An 18,613-nucleotide genomic window follows, 5' to 3' on the forward strand; every position below is an offset into this window, starting at 1 on the left:
AATGGTCTTTAACCTGAAAGTGATAGAAGATTCTAATGGGTGAAGTGATTGTGACAGGGCTATCTGGTCACTGCAGACAGTGAATGACAGACCATGGCATTGAGGAAGAAAGAGAGCACCTATGGGAACCTTCAGTACAGATCATGAAGAATTCACACAGAACTGCAAAACCAAACCGTAGACCACCAAGTGGGCAGGCACTTCCACATTTCCACAAAAGAATTTCTTAAACTGAATATCTTGTGTACCTATGGTTTGCTTGATGTGGCTCCAGGAAAAAGGAATAGTGAGTGAGGGCTTACAAAAGGAAGCCAGTTAAAAGTGAGTCTAAAGCCAAAGCTGGAGCAAAAAGAGTGGGAAATCCCTCAGAGCCAGTGGAGGCTCATTCAGAGTAGCTCGCTCTGTTAGAATAGCTTCCTTTTTTATTGGAAAAGTTAGCTAGCTAGGTAGATTGGAGCAAAGCAGGAAGGCATCTTTGGACCTCAGCAAAGCATTTGGCAGCATCTGTCATGAAATCCTCATTTACAGCTCAGTTATGTGGTTGTGTAACCAATTAAAGGACTGAATCCAAAGGTCATGGATAATGGATTAATGTCTTCCCTTAGAGAAGTTAAGAGGCAAGTACTGGGGCTCCCTCCTGCTTTCCTTTTTCCCAGTGATCTAAATGAAGATTGAGAAATTGCTCTAACCAGATTTGCTTCTGACATAGTGCCAGAAAATGAGGAATTCTCTCTAGCATGAAATTGAGATCCAAAGAGATCTTGATGAGCTCAAGACTGAATTTAACAAGGCAAATGTTACATTTGGTTCCTCGACCCATCTGCCCAACTGTAGCATGGAAAAACGGTAGACTGAGAACAAACTAGGGGCTGTCGGTTGATATCCATCTCAGTGTAACTTAGTAGTGAGCTGGGCCTGCCAGCAAGAGCACCATCATCTCAGGTTCCACTACAAGCCATGGCCTGTTTGGCAGGAAGGTTGAGGTGCTCCTTTTGCCACCCATGAAGCATGGTGCCTAGTTTTCACATCAGTCATATGACAAATGGGGTCTCCAAGTAGGAAAAAAACTGAAGTGATGAGGAGGCTCATAATTAAAGGCATGAAGCCAGTGACCTCCCTGAGCTGGGGCTTGAACCCAAGGTTCCAGATGCCAACTTCAGGGATTTTTAGTGAATGTTGGTGCAAAACCATGTAGGCAGCATGTCTGCTGTATATCGAAAACCACGCTTTGGATTCATTTCATTTTGATTCTTCTGAGTATGTTGAAAAATGGTTTGAGTATTGAAAAATGTTTTAACAGAAAGCAGAGACCCTTTTGGCCTTTCTGATATGTGGGGCCCACCTTCTAACTTCTACCACCTGAAAGCAACTCAGCATAAATACTGTCTCATTGGGCTGGGGATGTGGCTCAAGCGGTAGCGCGCTCGCCTTGCATGCGTGCGGCCCGGGTTCGATCCTCAGCACCACATACCAACAAAGATGTTGTGTCCGCCGAGAACTAAAAAATAAATATTAAAAAAAATTCTCTCTCTCTCCCCTCTCTCTCCTCTCTCACTCTCTCTTTAAAAAAAAATACTGTCTCATTAAGCCATTTATTCAATGAGTATGAAATGAATTTCATAAACCATCAGGGGTTTCTTAACCACTTTAAAAGATAAGCATTATTAAAACAATGCCTTTTTTATGCATCGAAGTTCCATAGCTAACAGGATTTTACTGTACCTTACTTTGCCACAATACAGAATGGAAAATTTGTCTCTTTTCCTTATGCCTTATCTATAACACTCTCATATTTGCTTTGTATAAGAAAAAAAGAGAAAAGATAAGTACTGGAACCAGTATGACATAGGCAGCTTTGTGGGTGAATGAAATTTGCAAAGCCTTGGTACAAATGTGTTTATTTGGGGTGTTTTTGAATTCATAATCAACTATGCCCACGGCCAAGAAATGATAATAGATGACATTCCATTAAAGAGCCATCACTCTGTAGGTGTGAAATGTGTCAAAATAACATGCCTTTCAAGATCTAGCTATTTGAATCCTTCCACCCCAGAAATTTGTTTATATTCGACCCAAAAGTAAAGTTAAGTATTTATTCTGGAAGGAATTAGAACAAGAAGGATTCTTGGAGTGGTAGAAATGGTAGTGGCTTAGATCTAGAAGAAATTAAGTCCAGAAGAAGTAAACATGATGGGCAAAATCAAGCTCAGGATAAGCTAGACCTACAGGCTTTCTGATTGACTTAGGATGTCTCCTCAGATGCACCAACCTGACTAGGGGCCACTGAGCAGGATGGAATACCCTGAAGCACACTGCATATGTAGCCTCCTTGGTTCTAATCACCAGTCGACAGCATGTTCTCCTTCTGACTCAGGGAAGAGAGTTTTGAACAAGAAAAGATGTCTTGTGGGCTGGGGCCATGGCTGAGTGGTAGAGTGCTTGCCTAGCACTGGGTTTGATCCTCAGCACCACATAAAAATAAAAAAAATAATAAAATAAAAGTATTGTGCCTACCTATAACTAGAAAAATAAATATTTATAAAAAGAAAAGAAAAAGTGTCTTGTTTGGTATTAGCATCTGGCTTATGGGAGGGAATAGATTGACGCTGTAGGTCAAGTGACTTGCATCTACAATCTCCTTGGGACTTAGCAGATTCTTTTTTGCTCAGTTAGAGCACAGAGTTAGAACTTCATGCTTGATAAATAGATGAACTCAGCAGGCAATGGGAATAGAAAGATTTATATACTTCTAACTGGGAAATCAGATCTTGCTATCAACAAAGGTAGCCTACTGAAAGTCTTCATGTCAGTTTTCCCTTGAAAGCCCTTTAAGAAGCCCAAAGCTGTCTGTATGTAAAACATTAGTCCTGCCTATTTATCATGTTGAGTCGCTGAATGGCTCCCTATAAACTCACACTTGCTTTCAGCACCTGCTTACATGCATTTTGGTGACTGTTCTCAAAGGAAAGTGTCTGGGAACCATTTCTGAAATACACAGCAATTTTCCCACTTTCTGTGGAAACCATAGCTGTTGTTGCCAACTTGCCATGGATAAATATCTTGAAAGTTAGATTGTTTCCTTCAAGCTGATGGTAGCTGCCTTGACTGTTTTCTTTCATTTGGGAAATAATATCTAAAATATTTGCAGAGCAGTATTTCCAAAAGTGGAGAGAAATTATTTCATCATATTAAGTACTGAAAGCACATTTTCCTCTCATCAGATGGGGACCACCTCCTCATAATGCTCACAATGCCAGTGACAATGGCCCACATCTCTCTCTTAGTTGTAGCTTTGTTTTTTCCCACTTTTTTTTTTTAGAATACTGTGGGTTCTGAGGTTGATGAATAATTCTTGAGCATTGTCCTAGTTAACGATGCAGGGCTGTGATCCCCTGAGATTGCTTTACTTAGAATTGGGGAGTGGTGTCATTTGTGTTGGGCTTGATGTGGAAAGAGGGGACCTCAAACTCCACCTAGCCCCACTAGGAATCTGGAGCCAATCTATGTTCTTTCCAGCAGCCAGTGAAAGGAAGTCTGTCTGTGCATGCTGGCTGGGGAATCATAATAGGTAGATGACTGTAGAGGAAAGCTAGTCACCAATGTGGAGATCGTGCCAGCTGGCTAGCCTTGTAGGGTCCTTCAGGCCAAGCTCTTTAGTATATTGAGAGAAAGTGAAACTCAGAGAGATGAAGCAACTTGCTTGTGAGCCTTGGCAGGAGAGGTTGAAACCTCAATGATGCCGGCACATCTTTGAGGAGAGGCAAGCACTGGGCAGCCTGAGAGGCTGCCTTGCAGATTTATTAGGCTTCTTCTGCCCAGTGCTTTCAGAATGTGGACTCAAGGAAACATTGCATCAAGGGTCTGTATTCAAGTCCAGCCTTCTGGGTTCATGCCCTGCCTTAGAATTCATTGAATATAACTCTAAAGTCAGCTCCCATCATCCATTGCTATTATGTGCTCCTGGGCCTCTGCCTCAGTTTCCCTATATGTACCGAAGGGGGTTAGACCCTACAATCTCTAGTTTTCTCTTTCAATATTAACATCCAAGGACCTTAACTGAGCTTTACTGTGGAAGAGGGGGAGAACAAAAAGGGGATACCCTCGCCCAACACCTCTCATGCACACAGCACCCCTCTGTCCAAGTGGATTTCAGATTCAAGGTCTCACTTTATCTTCACATATACCATGTGAGGGGTGAGAGCAACGGAATCAGCCTTATATAGCAAATGAGGAACACGAGGCTCAAAGGGGTCAAGCAATTTTTGGATGGAAGTTGACCCCATGTCTCTTGATTCCCAGCCCCATATTCAGCCTGCTATTGCTTCTAGACCATCAGCTAAAAACACTTTGCAAAGCTGCACTTGCCTGCCTCCACCTGCTGTTATGACTGGCATCTGGGCCCAAGTGTAGCATGTTTACAAACTGTTTCTACACTGAGGTGATTGCTAGCTGAAATTGCTACAAAACCAAACAATTTCCAACATTTTTCTCCCTCCTTGCTCAGCATTTCTTTTTACTCCTGTATGACAAGTCTAGATTTTTAAAAATCATATCCAGGATAGGGGGAGTCACTGTGGCCTTTGGGGCCATGGCTGAGCAGTGGGTAGGGGCAGGAAAGAATAGCCCAGCTACTGTTCCTGCTTCTTTTGCTGGTCAACTATAGAAACTACTGAGGACCAATTGAGCAGCAAGCCCAGTTTGATGGACAAATAGTAGGGCCAGATACCTACTGAAACTGATGGGAATAATGCCAAACTTAAAAGAGGAGCCCTTTCCCCCAGGGTCTCTAGTGTTTAGTGCTTTCTAGGAGTGGAGGCAGGGAGGAGAGAGAGGATGTGTATGTCTGTATTTACGTATACCTATTTATGAGCAGGATGATCCACAAGGGATACTGGAATAGTTTCCCAGCACCTTGTAACAGCCCCAACTTTGATAATCAGCTACAGAAAAGTTTAGAGAAACTAAGCTTGCAGACATTTATCACATGGGAAACTAGTGCATCGTTGGCCTGGCCTTCCAGTTTGGATTGCCACTTCAAATCCAAGGTCTCTTTAAATCCTAAACGTGTCTGATGTTTATGACACAGAAAAGATGATGCTAAACAAGTCCAATAATTGGTTTCTTTTTTAAGAAATGAGATCTCGGGGGATAGTAGGGGATAGGAAAGGTAGCAGAATACAACAGTCACTAATATGGCATTATGTAAAAATGTGAATATGTAACAGATGTGATTCTGCAATCTGTATTTGGGGTGAAAATGGGAGTTCAAAGCACAATTTGAGTCAAATGTATGAAAGATGATATATCATGAGCTATGTAATGCTTTAAATAATCAATAAAAAAATTAAAAAAAAAAAAAAGAAATGAGATCTCAAAAATTCTCAGCTTCGGTGGAGCATGATGACCAGCATTGTCATCATTGCTCTAAGATGATCTTGGTCTGCCTTCATTTCATGGAGTTCCCAAGTTCAAAAAAGTCTCCAAATCCATAATGGATGGCTAATACATGTTGTTCCACTTTAGAGTCAAATAAGTTTTCTAGCCAGCTTGTTGGTTTAGATAGTTGTTTCTTTGAAGCAGTATTCTGTCATCTGAAACCACTGTGTGGGAACATGCAGCACTTCTATTTGCCAGGAAGTACTGATCTTGAGCTGAGCTGATTTGTCACAGAGTGCCAGTTAATACCCAGATGTTTGTGCGGGTGTGTCATTTGTAACCTCAACAGCATGAAGAAATTCTGAAACCCAAGGTGTAGAGATTGGAGATTTCTAGGGAGCATCAGCAGCATTGCCAAAAGTAGGATCAACTAGAGAGCCTAAGGTAGTTGAAGTCATTTGGAGAGCATGTGGGTCACTGGGGAAGGTTTCCAGCACTGCTGTGTCAGTAGCAAAACAGAGAAAGGGCATGTTGATGTTCCATTTTGAAAGGAGATAATCTTGCTTAATGTGGAGGATATAAACATTGTTTGCCTCCTGAAACTTAAAAAAGATTGCTTCATTGTTTCTCTACAAGGGACATCCTTCTGAAATCCTGAATTACAGTAAGAAGTCATAACAATTTGTTGATAACAACTTTTTAGAACATAATTCACATATCATAAATCCACCTATTGAAAATGTACCATCCAATATGTTTTCATGTATTCACAGAGTTGTACAGCCATCATCATAATTAATTCTAGAACATTTTATCACCCTCAAAAGAAACACTGTATCCATGAATAGTCAGTATTTATTCTTCCTGCCTCCCCTAGTCCTAGCAAGCACTAAGCTACTTTTAGTCCCTGAGGATTTGTGTATTCTGGATGTTTTAATAAATGGAATCATAATATGTGTTGCTTTGTGGCTGACTTCTATCACTGAGCACAATATTTGCAACATTCATCCCCCACATAGTAGATAGTCTAGAAGTAGGGCCAAATACTAAATACATATCTCCTGCCAAGGGCAAAGGGGACACAGAGGGAGCATGTGTACAATAGGCTCTTCCTATTCATCTTATAGCTTATTAAAGAACCAGTAAAATGCTGTATGTAAACAGCTAAGCCTAATGTCTCTCATAGCGAGTGCTCAAAGGTAGGGGTTACATTTCTGTACAGAAGTTTGCATGTTAACACATGAGGAAATCAAGTCTCAAAGTTTAAGCAGCTCCATAACTCATGACTAAGAAGCTCACCTTCCTGCCTCAGGCCCTCCTTCCTCCTTGGGCTCCAAAGCCCCAGCTATACTGCCATCCAGAAGTCTGACCTTCTTAACCTTTGACCTGCCTGTCTCTAGCCTGTGCTCTTCCTGCCCTTCCCAGGTTCAGTTCCCTGGCCCAAGGTAACCTGTTTGATCCATACCCTAGCATAATACCAAGAGTGTTCACAGCAGATAGTAATTAGTAACAGTTAATCCCTTGTAGAGCAGGGTGATCTGCTGTAATTAGATTCCAAAGTGGTCATGATTGTGACAATGGGTTAATGAATCTATTAATACTCCTGCAGCTTTCTCTGCCTATCAGCAGGTCTATACCTCCTCCTGCCATCCAGGCTGGAAATCTGGAGGATAGGAATATCCTCATCCTGCTGGTCTGTGTGCATCCAGCCATCAAACCCTACAAATCTTCCTTCCCTCGCTTCCCAGCTCTGGGCCCAGCCAGTACCCAAACATGTTGACTGTGGTAGTGAGGAAATAGGCTGCTACTTCTGGCCAGAGAATTGGGCCTTTGTTCAGAAAGCTCTGGCCACTACCCCCCACCTGTTCTCTTTGCATTGGTTCTGGGGGCCACAAAGGGGCAGGACATGAAATCAATAGAGTTGAGTCTTTAAAAGCCAAGGCGGCATTTTTTTTTTTTTTTTGGCCTTTTTTCTTTAGAGCTGAATAGGCAGTTTGTTTGATGTTGATAGGTTTTGTGTTGCCAGCCCTGAAATGAGATCTGGTGCTCCATCCCCCACAGACAGGAGATGCTGGGCCTGCCTGGGCCAGGGAGTTCATGATGGCCTCTGCGGTATCTGTGGTCTTGTTTTTCCTTCTTCATTTGGGTATGCTGTATATTATGTGCCATTTTGTCTTCACTTTGGTGTTTCTAGATCATAATATTGGAGTCAGTTCACAGCTGAAGTCTCATGTTTGGCTCCTGAAACAGGGAAGATCTGGGTGGGACAATTTTAGAAAATAAAAATGGTGGGTACAAAATGTGTATAAATTGCTTGAAGAAAGAATGCTATGTAGAAAATGTCCCAGAAGTACTAAGAAGAATCAGTGATCTCCCTGGATATGAATCCTGAACTCTTTTTTTTTTTTTTAAATAGCAGTTAGGTCCTCATTGGGAAATGATGATATTCAGAGGAAGTTGCAAACATAGTTCAAAGAACCCTGTACTCTTCACCCAGTTTCCCCCAAAGTGACATCTTAGGTAATGACTTTCATGTCTCTGGATAAATATCCAGCAGTGCAGTTGCTGGTAGCTACATTTTTTAAGAAACTGCTCAGCTGTTTTTCACAATGGCTGTACAGTTGTACACTTTCTCCAGCAATGGATGAGTGATCCAGTTTCTCCACATCCTCACAAGCATTTCACGTTGTCACTTTTTTGTGGGGAGCGGTACCGGGGATTGAACTCAGGGGCACTTGATCCCTGAGCCACATACCCAGCTCTATTTTATATTTTATTTAGAGACAGGGTCTCACTGAGTTGCTTAGAGTCTTGCTGCTGCTGAGGCTAGCTTTGAACTCACAATCCTCCTGCCTCAGCCTCCCAAGCCTCTGGGATTACAGGCATGCACCACCGCGCCTGGCACTATTTTTTTTATAAAGACAAAATTTGTATAACAATTAAGTGACATTTAGAACATCCACAATATTATGGAATCATATCTACTTCCTAGATATTTTCATCACCACAAAATAAAACACCATACCAATTGTTAAACAATTAGTTCCCCTATGTCTCTTCTACTTAGCCCCTGGCAACCACCAATCTGCTTTTCATCTTTTTGAATTTACCTCTTCTACACATTTCATATAAAAAAATACAATATGTAACCTTTTGTAACTGACTTCTTTCATTTAGCATGTTTTCAAGATTCATCCATGTTGTAGCATATATCAATACTTCATTCCTTTTTTTTGGTACCAAGGATTGAACCCAGGGACACTTAATCACCAAGCCACACCCCCAGCCCTTTTAATTAATTACTTAATTGATTTTTTTAATTTATAAATTTATATTTAGAGACAAGTTGCTGAGGGCAACTTGCCTCACCCTCTCAAGCTGCTGGGATTACAGAGGTGCACCACTGTGCCCAGCAACACTTTATTCCCTTTTATAACTAACTAATATTCCACTTTATGGATATTCCAAAATGTTGTTTATCCATTTATCCCCTGATGAAAATTTAGATTGTTTTCACTTTTGATTTTTGTGATTAGTACTGCTATGAACATCTGCTTTGCAGTATTTGTTTGAATGCCCATTTGCAATTATTTGGCATATATGTCTAGGAGTGCAATTATGAAATCAAATGGTAATTCTTCAACTTTCTGAGAAACCACCAAACTGTTTTTCATAATAGCAGCAATATTTTGCATTTCTGCCAGCAATGTGGTATTTTTTTATCCCTATGTGTGCAAAGTGATATCAGGATATTCCAATTTTTTGATACCGGATAATTTGGATAGTTTGTGCTTTTACAATAATTAATTCATTTCATTTAAATTTCCAAATTTTTGTGTGAAGAGTTTTTCATAGCATCCTCTTATCCATTTTGTACCTGCAGGTTCTGTGGTAACATTCACTTAGTCATTCAAGATATTGGCCATTTGTATTTGTCTTTTTTTCATTGTCAGATTACTAGTTTGTCAATTTTATTAATTTTGTCTTGCTCTTTTCCCATTGGGTTTCTCTCTATTGTATTTCTGCTCTAAATATTATTTATTTTGCTTCTTCATTAATTCCTTCCTTCTTCTTGCTTTTGGATTTAGTTTGCTCTTCTTTTGTTAGTGCTTTAAATGAGAGTTTAGATTACTGATTTTAAACTTTTCCTCATGTATGATGTAAGCATGTTATAAATTTCTCTCTTAGCATGCACTTACCTATGCTCTACAAATTTTGATACATTGTTTTAAGTGGATTTCTTTGCATTTATACTTTGGGGAGTTCACTCAGCTTCTTGAATTTCCACATTTATGTCTTTTGCCAAATTTGGGGGAGTTTCAGTCATTAATTCTTTAAGTACTTTTTCACTCCTATTCTGTGTCCCTCCTCTCCTTTTGGAATTTTAGTGGCATGATTGTGAGATCTTTTGTTTATAATCCCAGATATCATCAAGTCTCTGTTCACTTTTTTTCTGGCCTGTTTTCTCTCTGCCATTCAGATTGGGTAATTTCTGTTGTTTCATCTTAACTTTTTCCCGTCTTGTCCTTTCTGTGCTCCTTTTTATCCCATGCATCAAGTTTCAGATATTGTGTTTTTCAGTTCTAAAAATTCTATTTGGTTCGTGTGTGTGTGTGTGTGTGTGTGTGTGTGTGTGTGTGTAATTTTTTTGCTGAGACATTCTCTATTTTGTGTTTAAAGCTTGGTGTAATTGTTGGTTAAAGCATTTAAATGATTAGTGTTTTAAAATCCTTGTCAGATAATTCTAACATCTGTGTGTCATCTTGGTGACACATCTGTTGATAATATTTTTCTTTCCATTTTTAAATCTTCTTGTTTCTTGGTATGACAAGTGTTTTTCTCTTGAAATCAGAACATTTGGGGATGTTATGTTATAAAAGTGGATCTTATTTCAATCTTCTGTTGTACCTGACTTCTTCTGATACTGCCTCTGGCAGGGAAAGAGGGGCACCATCTTATTTTTGCCAGGTGGATATAGAAGTATGGGTTCCCCCATTTAACCTTTGTTAATGTCAGAAAGGGTAGGGCTCCTCATTTCTGCTAGGCAAGGATGAAAATTCTGGGTCACCACTGGGCATCTACTGATAACCACCCTAGCAGAGATGTGGAGAAGTGCCTCATTACTGCCAAGTTGGGGTAGAGTCTAGAATCCCTGATTGGTCTTTGTTGACGGGATGGAATGGGACTGCAGTGTTTTCTCTGGTGTTCAGCTGAATTAGAGCATTTTTATCTAAAAAATTTCTTTCTTGCTAAGTTACCCCTTTCCTGGTTCTCTGGTTAGAAAGAGCAGACTTTTTTTGTTGACATTTTTGTCAGTGCCTACTGGCATTCTGAGTTGCTGGTTACTTTTTTTAATATTTATTTCTTTTAGTTGTACACAATACCTTTGTTTGTTTTTTTAATATTTATTTTTTATTTGTAGTTGGACACAATACCTTTATTTCAATTATTTATTTTTATATGGTGCTGAGGATCAAACCCAGGGTCCCGCACATACGAGGCGAGCACTCTACTGCTGAGCCACAACCCCAGCCCAATACCTTTGTTTTATTTTATTTATCTTTATGTGGTACTGAGGATCGAACCCAGGGCCTCACACACACTAGGCGAGCACTCTACCGCCGAGCCACAACCCCAGCCCTGGTTTCTTTAGTAATAAGTCTGGAATATATGAGGCAAAAGAAAACCCAAGGAACTCCTCAAATTCCAAGGTTCCTTTCCACTCTGCCTTCTTTCTACCTTTAAGACTCTTTATTTGTTTGATATAAAAGGTCAAGAAATCTTAATTGTACTCAATGGGAGAATGGGAAAAAAGCACTCTGTCTTTATAGAGATAGAAGTTCAGACATTGAGACCTTAGAGCCTCATAATATATTGCTAAGAAGATCTGTGTTAAAACAGGCTGCTCTTGTATAAGAATGTCTTAGCAGAGCTCTTATCGCATGTCCACCTTGTGGAAAACAAAAAGAAAGGACATCTTTACCTGGGTTTGTATGTCTGCTCCTCCATCACAGAGCACATACATTGGAATAGCCATGGTCACAGTCTGCTCAGTTTGTTTCCTGTAAACCAGTTCAGAGAGTTTCTTGAGCTCCTTTCAGCACTCATTGCTTCCTTCTAGTGTCACTTTGTGCTTTGAACTATTCGTCAGAACACTTGATTAGGTGCTAGCAGGGCCATGTTGATATCTGCTCCTCTATGGGTCCTAATACTTACTCTCACAGAGCTGAAGGAGCCCTAAGCCATCACTTGATCCAACCACCATATTCTTCATACAAAGGAACTGTGTCCCAGACCATGGAAGAGTCTTCCCTGTGTCCCATTGCATACCACTCAAAAGCAATGAGAGACCTACAGCCCACATTCCTCATCTGTGTGCCTGGTGTTATTTAGTCATATCAGGCTGCTCCTCCACCCACCCCCTGTTCTCCAATAAACCTTGCTCTGCCCCATGACCAGAGACTGCCACTTCATCCCTACCAACTGCCTCACAGAAGTGCCCTTCCTCACTGGGGGTGGGGGTGCTCAACAAGGGTTCTGGGGTGGGGAGAGAGATGGAAAAAGGAATGTGGCTGACTCCACACAAACCTGTCCTCAGAGTGTAAGTCTGTGATTCACAGGGTCAATGGTCTCATCTTCATATCTGAAAGACAGTGTACTTTTTGTCTCCCTAAGCCCTGTGTCTAGGTCGTTTGGGAAGCGCCTTGGAGAATCAAGAATAAAATTGCAGGTCAAACAATGGATGACTGGAAAAGTCGGCTTGTAATCAAGAGCATGCTTCCCCATTTCGCCATGGTGGGAAATCGTCAGGAGCCCAGAAAGCTCCAGGAATCGGTCAGAAAATGGGCTATGGGGGGAGGGGGGTGTTGAATGCTTCTAATCTTAAAGTTGAATATAAGATGTGTTATTGAAATTATCTATGCAAACTTGATGGCAGGGGTCTAACCCAAAATATAATTGAATGTGATGTGAAAAAGATCTAGAAAATGAGCTGCTCCTGTCCAACATGGGTTTGTGGAAGAGCTAGAAATATACTCCAAGGCTCAATCTGGATTCTCAGTCCAGTGATCTCTGCACTGAACCCCTTTAATTGAGGAAAGGATGAAAGGTGAGAGGAAAGAAAATCTTCCTTTACCTTTGGATAGAAACCAGCCAGAATGGAAAGCACTAGATGTCTTGCATTAACTTCCTAATATGACTAAAAGAAAGAAGCTAGTGAGTAGGGAACACAGAGGGGTTCCCTTTTAAATCTGTAGTCCTAGTGTCCTCTTTACAACTTTTTGGACAAATTTTGCTTTCCACTCTAGGAATCCAGAAATCATCCAACTGTTTGAAATTTAGCATTTTGATTCTAGTGGTAGTTCTGTGAGTCCAAGACAATGATAGATAGGGCCATGAGAGGCATGGGTTGGTTGAATTTGACAATAAAAGCCTGAAACATCACCAGTCTAGTGAGATTAACTCAGTTAGAAGGAGTTGCTGCAAACACAATGGCTGTTATCTTAGGGTATTGGGCCCAAAAGGAGTGGCTTACTTAACCTCTGAAATTAATAGAGCAGAGAGGAAATGGCTCTTATAGAGCCATGGGTCTGCTTCCTTCCTGTTCATAGAACTAGGAGCCCTAGGCTCTGAGGTAATGCCTTTTCACATAATTAGAGGGCCTGTCTTCTCCAATTCCCAGGGCAATGTACTTTATTTTAGGATACTGATATGTGCCCAGGTGTGTGTGTGTGTGGGGGGGGGGTGATTGAATCGTGCTTCTCCTTTTTTCCCCTCATTGCCAACAATGTTTTGAGAATGTGCTATGAAGTTAAATGTGTACATGTTTACAAAATTGTGTTTACTGGAATCCCAGCTCTGGCAGAAATGATAGTCAGATGACAGCTATTACTTGGCCAGCAACCTGTTCCCCAAACTGCCAGCCCCTTGTGAGGTATCTTCTAGAAGGCGATTTTTAACCTCCATCCTAACTAACTACACTTTTTATTTCATGCTTTTCTCTTATGGTCAATAACTGAGTATGTAAATGAAGAATCTCTGATAGTGGCCCCAGAGTTCCTGATCAGTTTTAGCGTGACTTTACACCGCCTCTTCATTTCCCACTTGTTTTGATTCACTTGGGCCAAATCTTAGGAGAAAAGGGTAAGTAAGTTGTAGTTGTAGGGGTCTTCTTCTCCTTGTCCTCTCCTACTCCACCAATATTTTTTTTTAAATGTAACACATAAGTAACTGCTTCAGTCTAAGCAGTGTAGATCACAATGCCCAGGGAGAATTGTACTTAGAATGAGTCCTTGGAGCAGCCAGCCATACTCTCACTCTGGAAAGGCTGTCATTCCTCATGCTTGGCCTTTTCTGGAAGATAACCTTTAGTGCCCTTTGTAAGCTTTGCCAAGATTTCACATTCGTTGCTTTAAAATCACACCTTGGACTTGACCACAATCAGTCCTTCTTCCTCCCCCATGTCACACCTTGTTCTCTGTCCTTGGCTCTGAGTGACCTATTTTCAAAATGCCAAACTGTCCTAGAAGACTAAGGATTTGCCCCAGTTAAGGGGATCCAAAAAATATGTCTCAGAAAAGTCATCTTCACAGTTGAAACCACATCTGTCTTCTTGGAAGACATATGGTCTCTAAAGGGGATGACATAGAGAGACCCTACACCTTTGGCTGGGCTGGGCAAGTGATGTTTCCATCATTGAGCAGCCGGGGCAGCTCTTGGTGAGGTGTGAGAGCAGCTGAATTTTAGTGTTTGGTCAATTTGTGATACCTCAGGAAGATACCCTGTGCTAAAATTGAACTCTGCTGCACACACTGAGGATCTCAGCAGCTGGATTCTTAAGAAATGAGGGACAGAGATTGATAGATTAAAAGCAGAATGACCTCTGAGTTCACCAAGAAACCTGTTGACCAAAGAAGTTACTTCAGGGCCTAGAATGTGAGCAGCAGAGGGAGGCCCTTTGTAGGATCTAGCTGTGCATTTCCAGATGCTTCCATTGTGTGTTGTTTTTCTGATGCTTCATAAGATCCAAGGATCTGCACCTTGCATTCACAAAACCATGGATATCTAGAAACACATTGCTTGCACCACTCCCTCTCATCCTGAAAGTAACCTTAACATAGATATCTGCTTCAGGTTTGGCTGAACTGGTTCTCTTGTTCTTTCCTGGGAAACAAACTAACCAAAAATGCACATCTTAAGTCAGAGTCTTGAAATAAAATTCTATCTGTCCCAGAGGAAAGTTTTTTTGAACAGCTCTGGGATTTATGTATAAATAAATTGAAAGCCCCATTGCAGGAATATATGCATCTGATGTGACAGCTATTCTACCCTAAGACCAAGTTTCTGGTCTTTCATCTGCTCCTAAAAGCTCCAGAGTTTTTCTGAGAATGAAGTTCAAATGAACTAAGGGCAGGAATACCTGCCATTCACTAGGTGCAAGGTACTTTGCTAAGCAAATATAGATAGTGGGGTACACTATCTCCTGTAATCCTCATGACAACCCTGAGAGGAAGAGACTATTATTCTCTGCAGGGAACTGAGGCTCAGAGAGGTTAAGCAATTTGACAAAGTCACAAACCTAGGAAAGTGGCAGATCTCAGCATCTGCTATCCTCATCACCATACTCTGTGTCTCTTAGATCTAAAGCATGTCAAAAACCACAAAACATTGAGTTAGGTATCAGGCAAAAGTGGTCATCAGTTAACTATAATAGTATTTTTAATATTCTCTCAATTTCTTGTGATAACATAATAAAAATTTCACCTTGCAAAAAAAAGTGGTCATCAGAACTCAGCAATGCAAACACCTTTTCAGCATCATTTATTCATTCATTCAGCGGCATGATTGATTAATGATTTCTGATGTGGAAAAAAGAGGAGTTTTGCCTTTTGAACATTTGGGTGTCTATCCAAGGTTAATAAGGCATCCAGTCTGCAGTTTGTGTGTGGAGTTTCAACAGGAGGCAGAACAGTTGGTCCTTCCCTTTGAAGTTAAGATCTTGATTTTTTTTTCCCCAGCTCTGTAGGTCAATTGATTACTAGTGTGAGAATCTCAAAGTTATTAGATCTGCAAATTGGGAGTCCTCCAGAGTGTGCATACAGTCAGGACTCAGGTTAAATGTCCCATGTCAGCTCTATCTCAGTCTATACCCCACTGAAGTTGCAAAGATTCCCTCAGCTGTGAGCAGCTCCTGGACAAAAAGGGGAACTAAGGGCATTACCTGAACAGTTGATGAGAGAAAGGGGCAGCATACTCTTTGCTTACCTTGTATAGCTAATTAATGCTACTAAATGACTTGCTCTTTAAGGCCCCAATGAGATGACATGCCCTGTAGTCCTTCTGAGCTTGCTGACCACTCTGGGCCAGAAGGGACAGGTTATTCTTATCATTCTCCTTTATGGGTGAAGATAATTAAATCTGAAAAATCCAGTGATTCACAGAAGGTAGGTAGCTTCATCTAGGGTTCCGAGTGCAGTGTGCTTCCTACCTATAGACTGACCAGAACCAATTCTCAGCCTGTCTCCTCTCCTCTAAATGAAAGTAGGGCTGAGGCAGAAGAGAGGAGCCACTGGTGTAATGGTATGTAGAGATTTGGATGGCTGCAAAAATACTGGTCCTGTTCTATTTGTCCCTTTTCTTTAGATTGGTGACCTTAGAAATACCCAGTAGGAGGTGCTGTGTTCCCCTCTGGTGATCTGGTTCAAGATTTCTGCCCATCTGCCATGGGCACATGGAGTCACATGCTTTTGCTTGCAAATGAGCACTGGACTCAGGAAGCAGATCTCAGACTATATCCTATTAGTGTGACAAGCTCTTTGTGAGACCTTGAACAAATACCTTCCCTAAAATCCAGGAGTTCACAGTCTAGGAGCAAATTATTTAGTCTTCCCTCCTTGGGAACAAAGCTATACTATGCTGAAGTTTGTTGTGCAACCTGGAGGAGAGAATGGTTGAGTGACTCTCCTGTGCAAGGTACTTTGTGTGTATTACCTCATTTACTCCTGTGACACAGGGATTGCTATTTTCATTTCATCAAAGAGGAGACAGAGGTTCAGGTAATGACAAGGACTTTTCCAGTGTCACACAGATGAAAAGTTGTAAATTCATGTCTCAAACCCAGTTGCCCTGCCTGCCTTCAAATCTCCCACTTAGCTGCCTCCCATTCCCCAATTAGGGACTCATATCTGTGGGACCTATTAGCTCCCTAGAGCCTTGTGACCAGCATGACTCACTGTCCAGCTTGGCAGAAAACCAGAAATGAGGATCCCATAGGGATAAGGGGACAGCCACCTAGGAACTGGAATGACACTTAGAAGTCTGGATAGGAGGACCAGGTTCAGAGATTGGGGTCCTTGCCATTAGCCCAGATTCACACAGGCCGTGGGTATGTTGTGGGTACATGACTGACCCCTAGAGAGGGGATTTCGTGTGTATGGCCTCACTTCCAAAACCCAGGTGATCCCAGGGACCATCTCATCAAGGAAGCAGCAGTCTCTGCCATTTACTAAGCACTTAGGTGAGCCTCTGGACCTCAGTCTGCACATCAGCGAAGTAGGCCTATAATTTTGCTCTCTATGTGAAGGTCTCAGGGATGATGAAGCAGGACACAGATGTACTTGCATTGTAAAGCACACAGGGTAGGACTGCTCTTAGCACTTGTTCTAGTGATCAGAGAATGGCATTGCCTCAGAATTGTTTTTCCATCAGAAGGGCAAAAAGGAATGTGTCCTTGGCACTCAGGTAGGAACACTGAGGACCCCTGAGGATACCACAGCCTCATCAGCAGCCCCACTGCACTGAGGAGAGTTGGATGAATGGTGCAGTTTTGAGCATTCTGGGTCAAGGCCCGAAGTGCGCTTGCACCTTGCTATTTTGGGGATCCTCCCCATGGAGCACGCAGCTGTTCCCTCCCTTTGCTCCCTCCTCCTATTCTTGCAGCAATGGGCCCTTTCCCGTTACAGAAACCCCACCAGGGCGGGAAACCAGGCAGAGCCTTGCCTGCCGACAGATCTCTTCCTCAAGGGCTGAGCACCGGTCAGCTTGCAGGACACCACTGGGCTTGGCATCTGGGTCCTGCCTGGGTAACCCAACTCAGCAAACCAGTGACCTGCAAATTAATTGCAGTCTGTTGGAGGGGGAGGATGCTGGAAGGGGAGCTCCATTTGGCAGCTGGCTTCCACAGGCATCTGGGAGCCTATTTCTGAACTTCCAGAAGCCCACGCTGGCCTTGTCTGCATTCCTACCTAGTTCCTTCCCCCAGTTGCCTTGATATTAGACCCAAGGTAACAGGTGTCTGGAGGAAGAACTGACCCAGGGAGAGGAGGGGATGTTGTTGGACTCCCCTCAAGGCAAGGGTGACAAGAGCACAGCCAAGCTGGACTCAGGTTCCACTGCCTTCTAGGGGACATGTCCTGGGAGTATGAGCCTGTGGTACCCCAAACTGTGGGCTGACCTATGCAGGCAGACACCTCTTGCTTTCACTGAAAATTCCCTGGTGGAGAACTCAATGTCTCCCTTTTACAGTTAGATATATGGATCCTAAACTGCCCTGGGGGGATTTCATTCCACACTTCTGGCAATGACAGGATGGGGGTGGGGGTGTATGCTTCTCAGGTTTGGGCTACATATTTTGATTTCTGCAGTAGATACAGAATAATGTGTCAAAAAATCTCCTCCCCTTGTTCCTTTCCCTCCCTCCCATCGTCCCCCTTCCTTCTCATCTCCCTCCTCCCTTCTCATAGATGATCATCCCCTAGATTCCAAAGTTAGCAAGGCAGACTGATCGTTGAGCCAGTGGACTTGACCATTGAGGGCCCAAACCCAAGGTCTGGCTGCTTCTGTCGTTCCCTACCTCATTGGTGCCTCCTGCCCCTTTGGCACAGGCTTGCCTTGGTGCTGAGGGCCATTGCCAAGTAGGAATGACGCATCGAAATTTCCTCCAATGCCACAGTTTCTGAAAAGTGGTTGTCTGGAAGCCTTACACTGGAACAGAACAGGATAATCTACAGAACACCATTTGTGCCAATGGGTAATTCTAATCTGCAGATGCCAGCTGAGCCCTGTCAGGAAGGCTATGTGCTTTAGGGGTAAAGAGATGAGTAGGAAACAGTCTGACCTTCATAGAACATGTTGTGGGGTTGAAAGGTGCATAGGCCCATCACAGGGGCCTGGAGGTTGGTCAGAGCAACTGGCATTGTGGGAGAAGGTAGAAACCAAGGCCTATTAGAGAGACCACTGA

The 18,613-nt window shown here is 42.3% G+C and overlaps 1 protein-coding gene across 2 annotated transcripts in view; it reads left to right on the forward strand.

The window, feature by feature from the left end:
• Nucleotides 1-18,613, forward strand: part of MAMLD1 (mastermind like domain containing 1) — a 99,802-nt gene that overhangs the window by 36,941 nt on the left and 44,248 nt on the right. For both annotated transcript variants that reach the window (XM_081276444.1, XM_081276445.1), the window contains exon 2: nt 12,052-12,210. In XM_081276444.1, coding sequence (XP_081132570.1) covers nt 12,115-12,210 — 96 coding nt within the window. In that variant the 5' untranslated portion in view covers nt 12,052-12,114. The remainder of the gene's footprint in view (nt 1-12,051; nt 12,211-18,613) is intronic.

The sequence above is a fragment of the Spermophilus citellus genome (genome assembly GCF_964194105.1).
Source record: "Spermophilus citellus genome assembly, chromosome: X".
Taxonomy (NCBI): domain Eukaryota; kingdom Metazoa; phylum Chordata; class Mammalia; order Rodentia; family Sciuridae; genus Spermophilus; species Spermophilus citellus.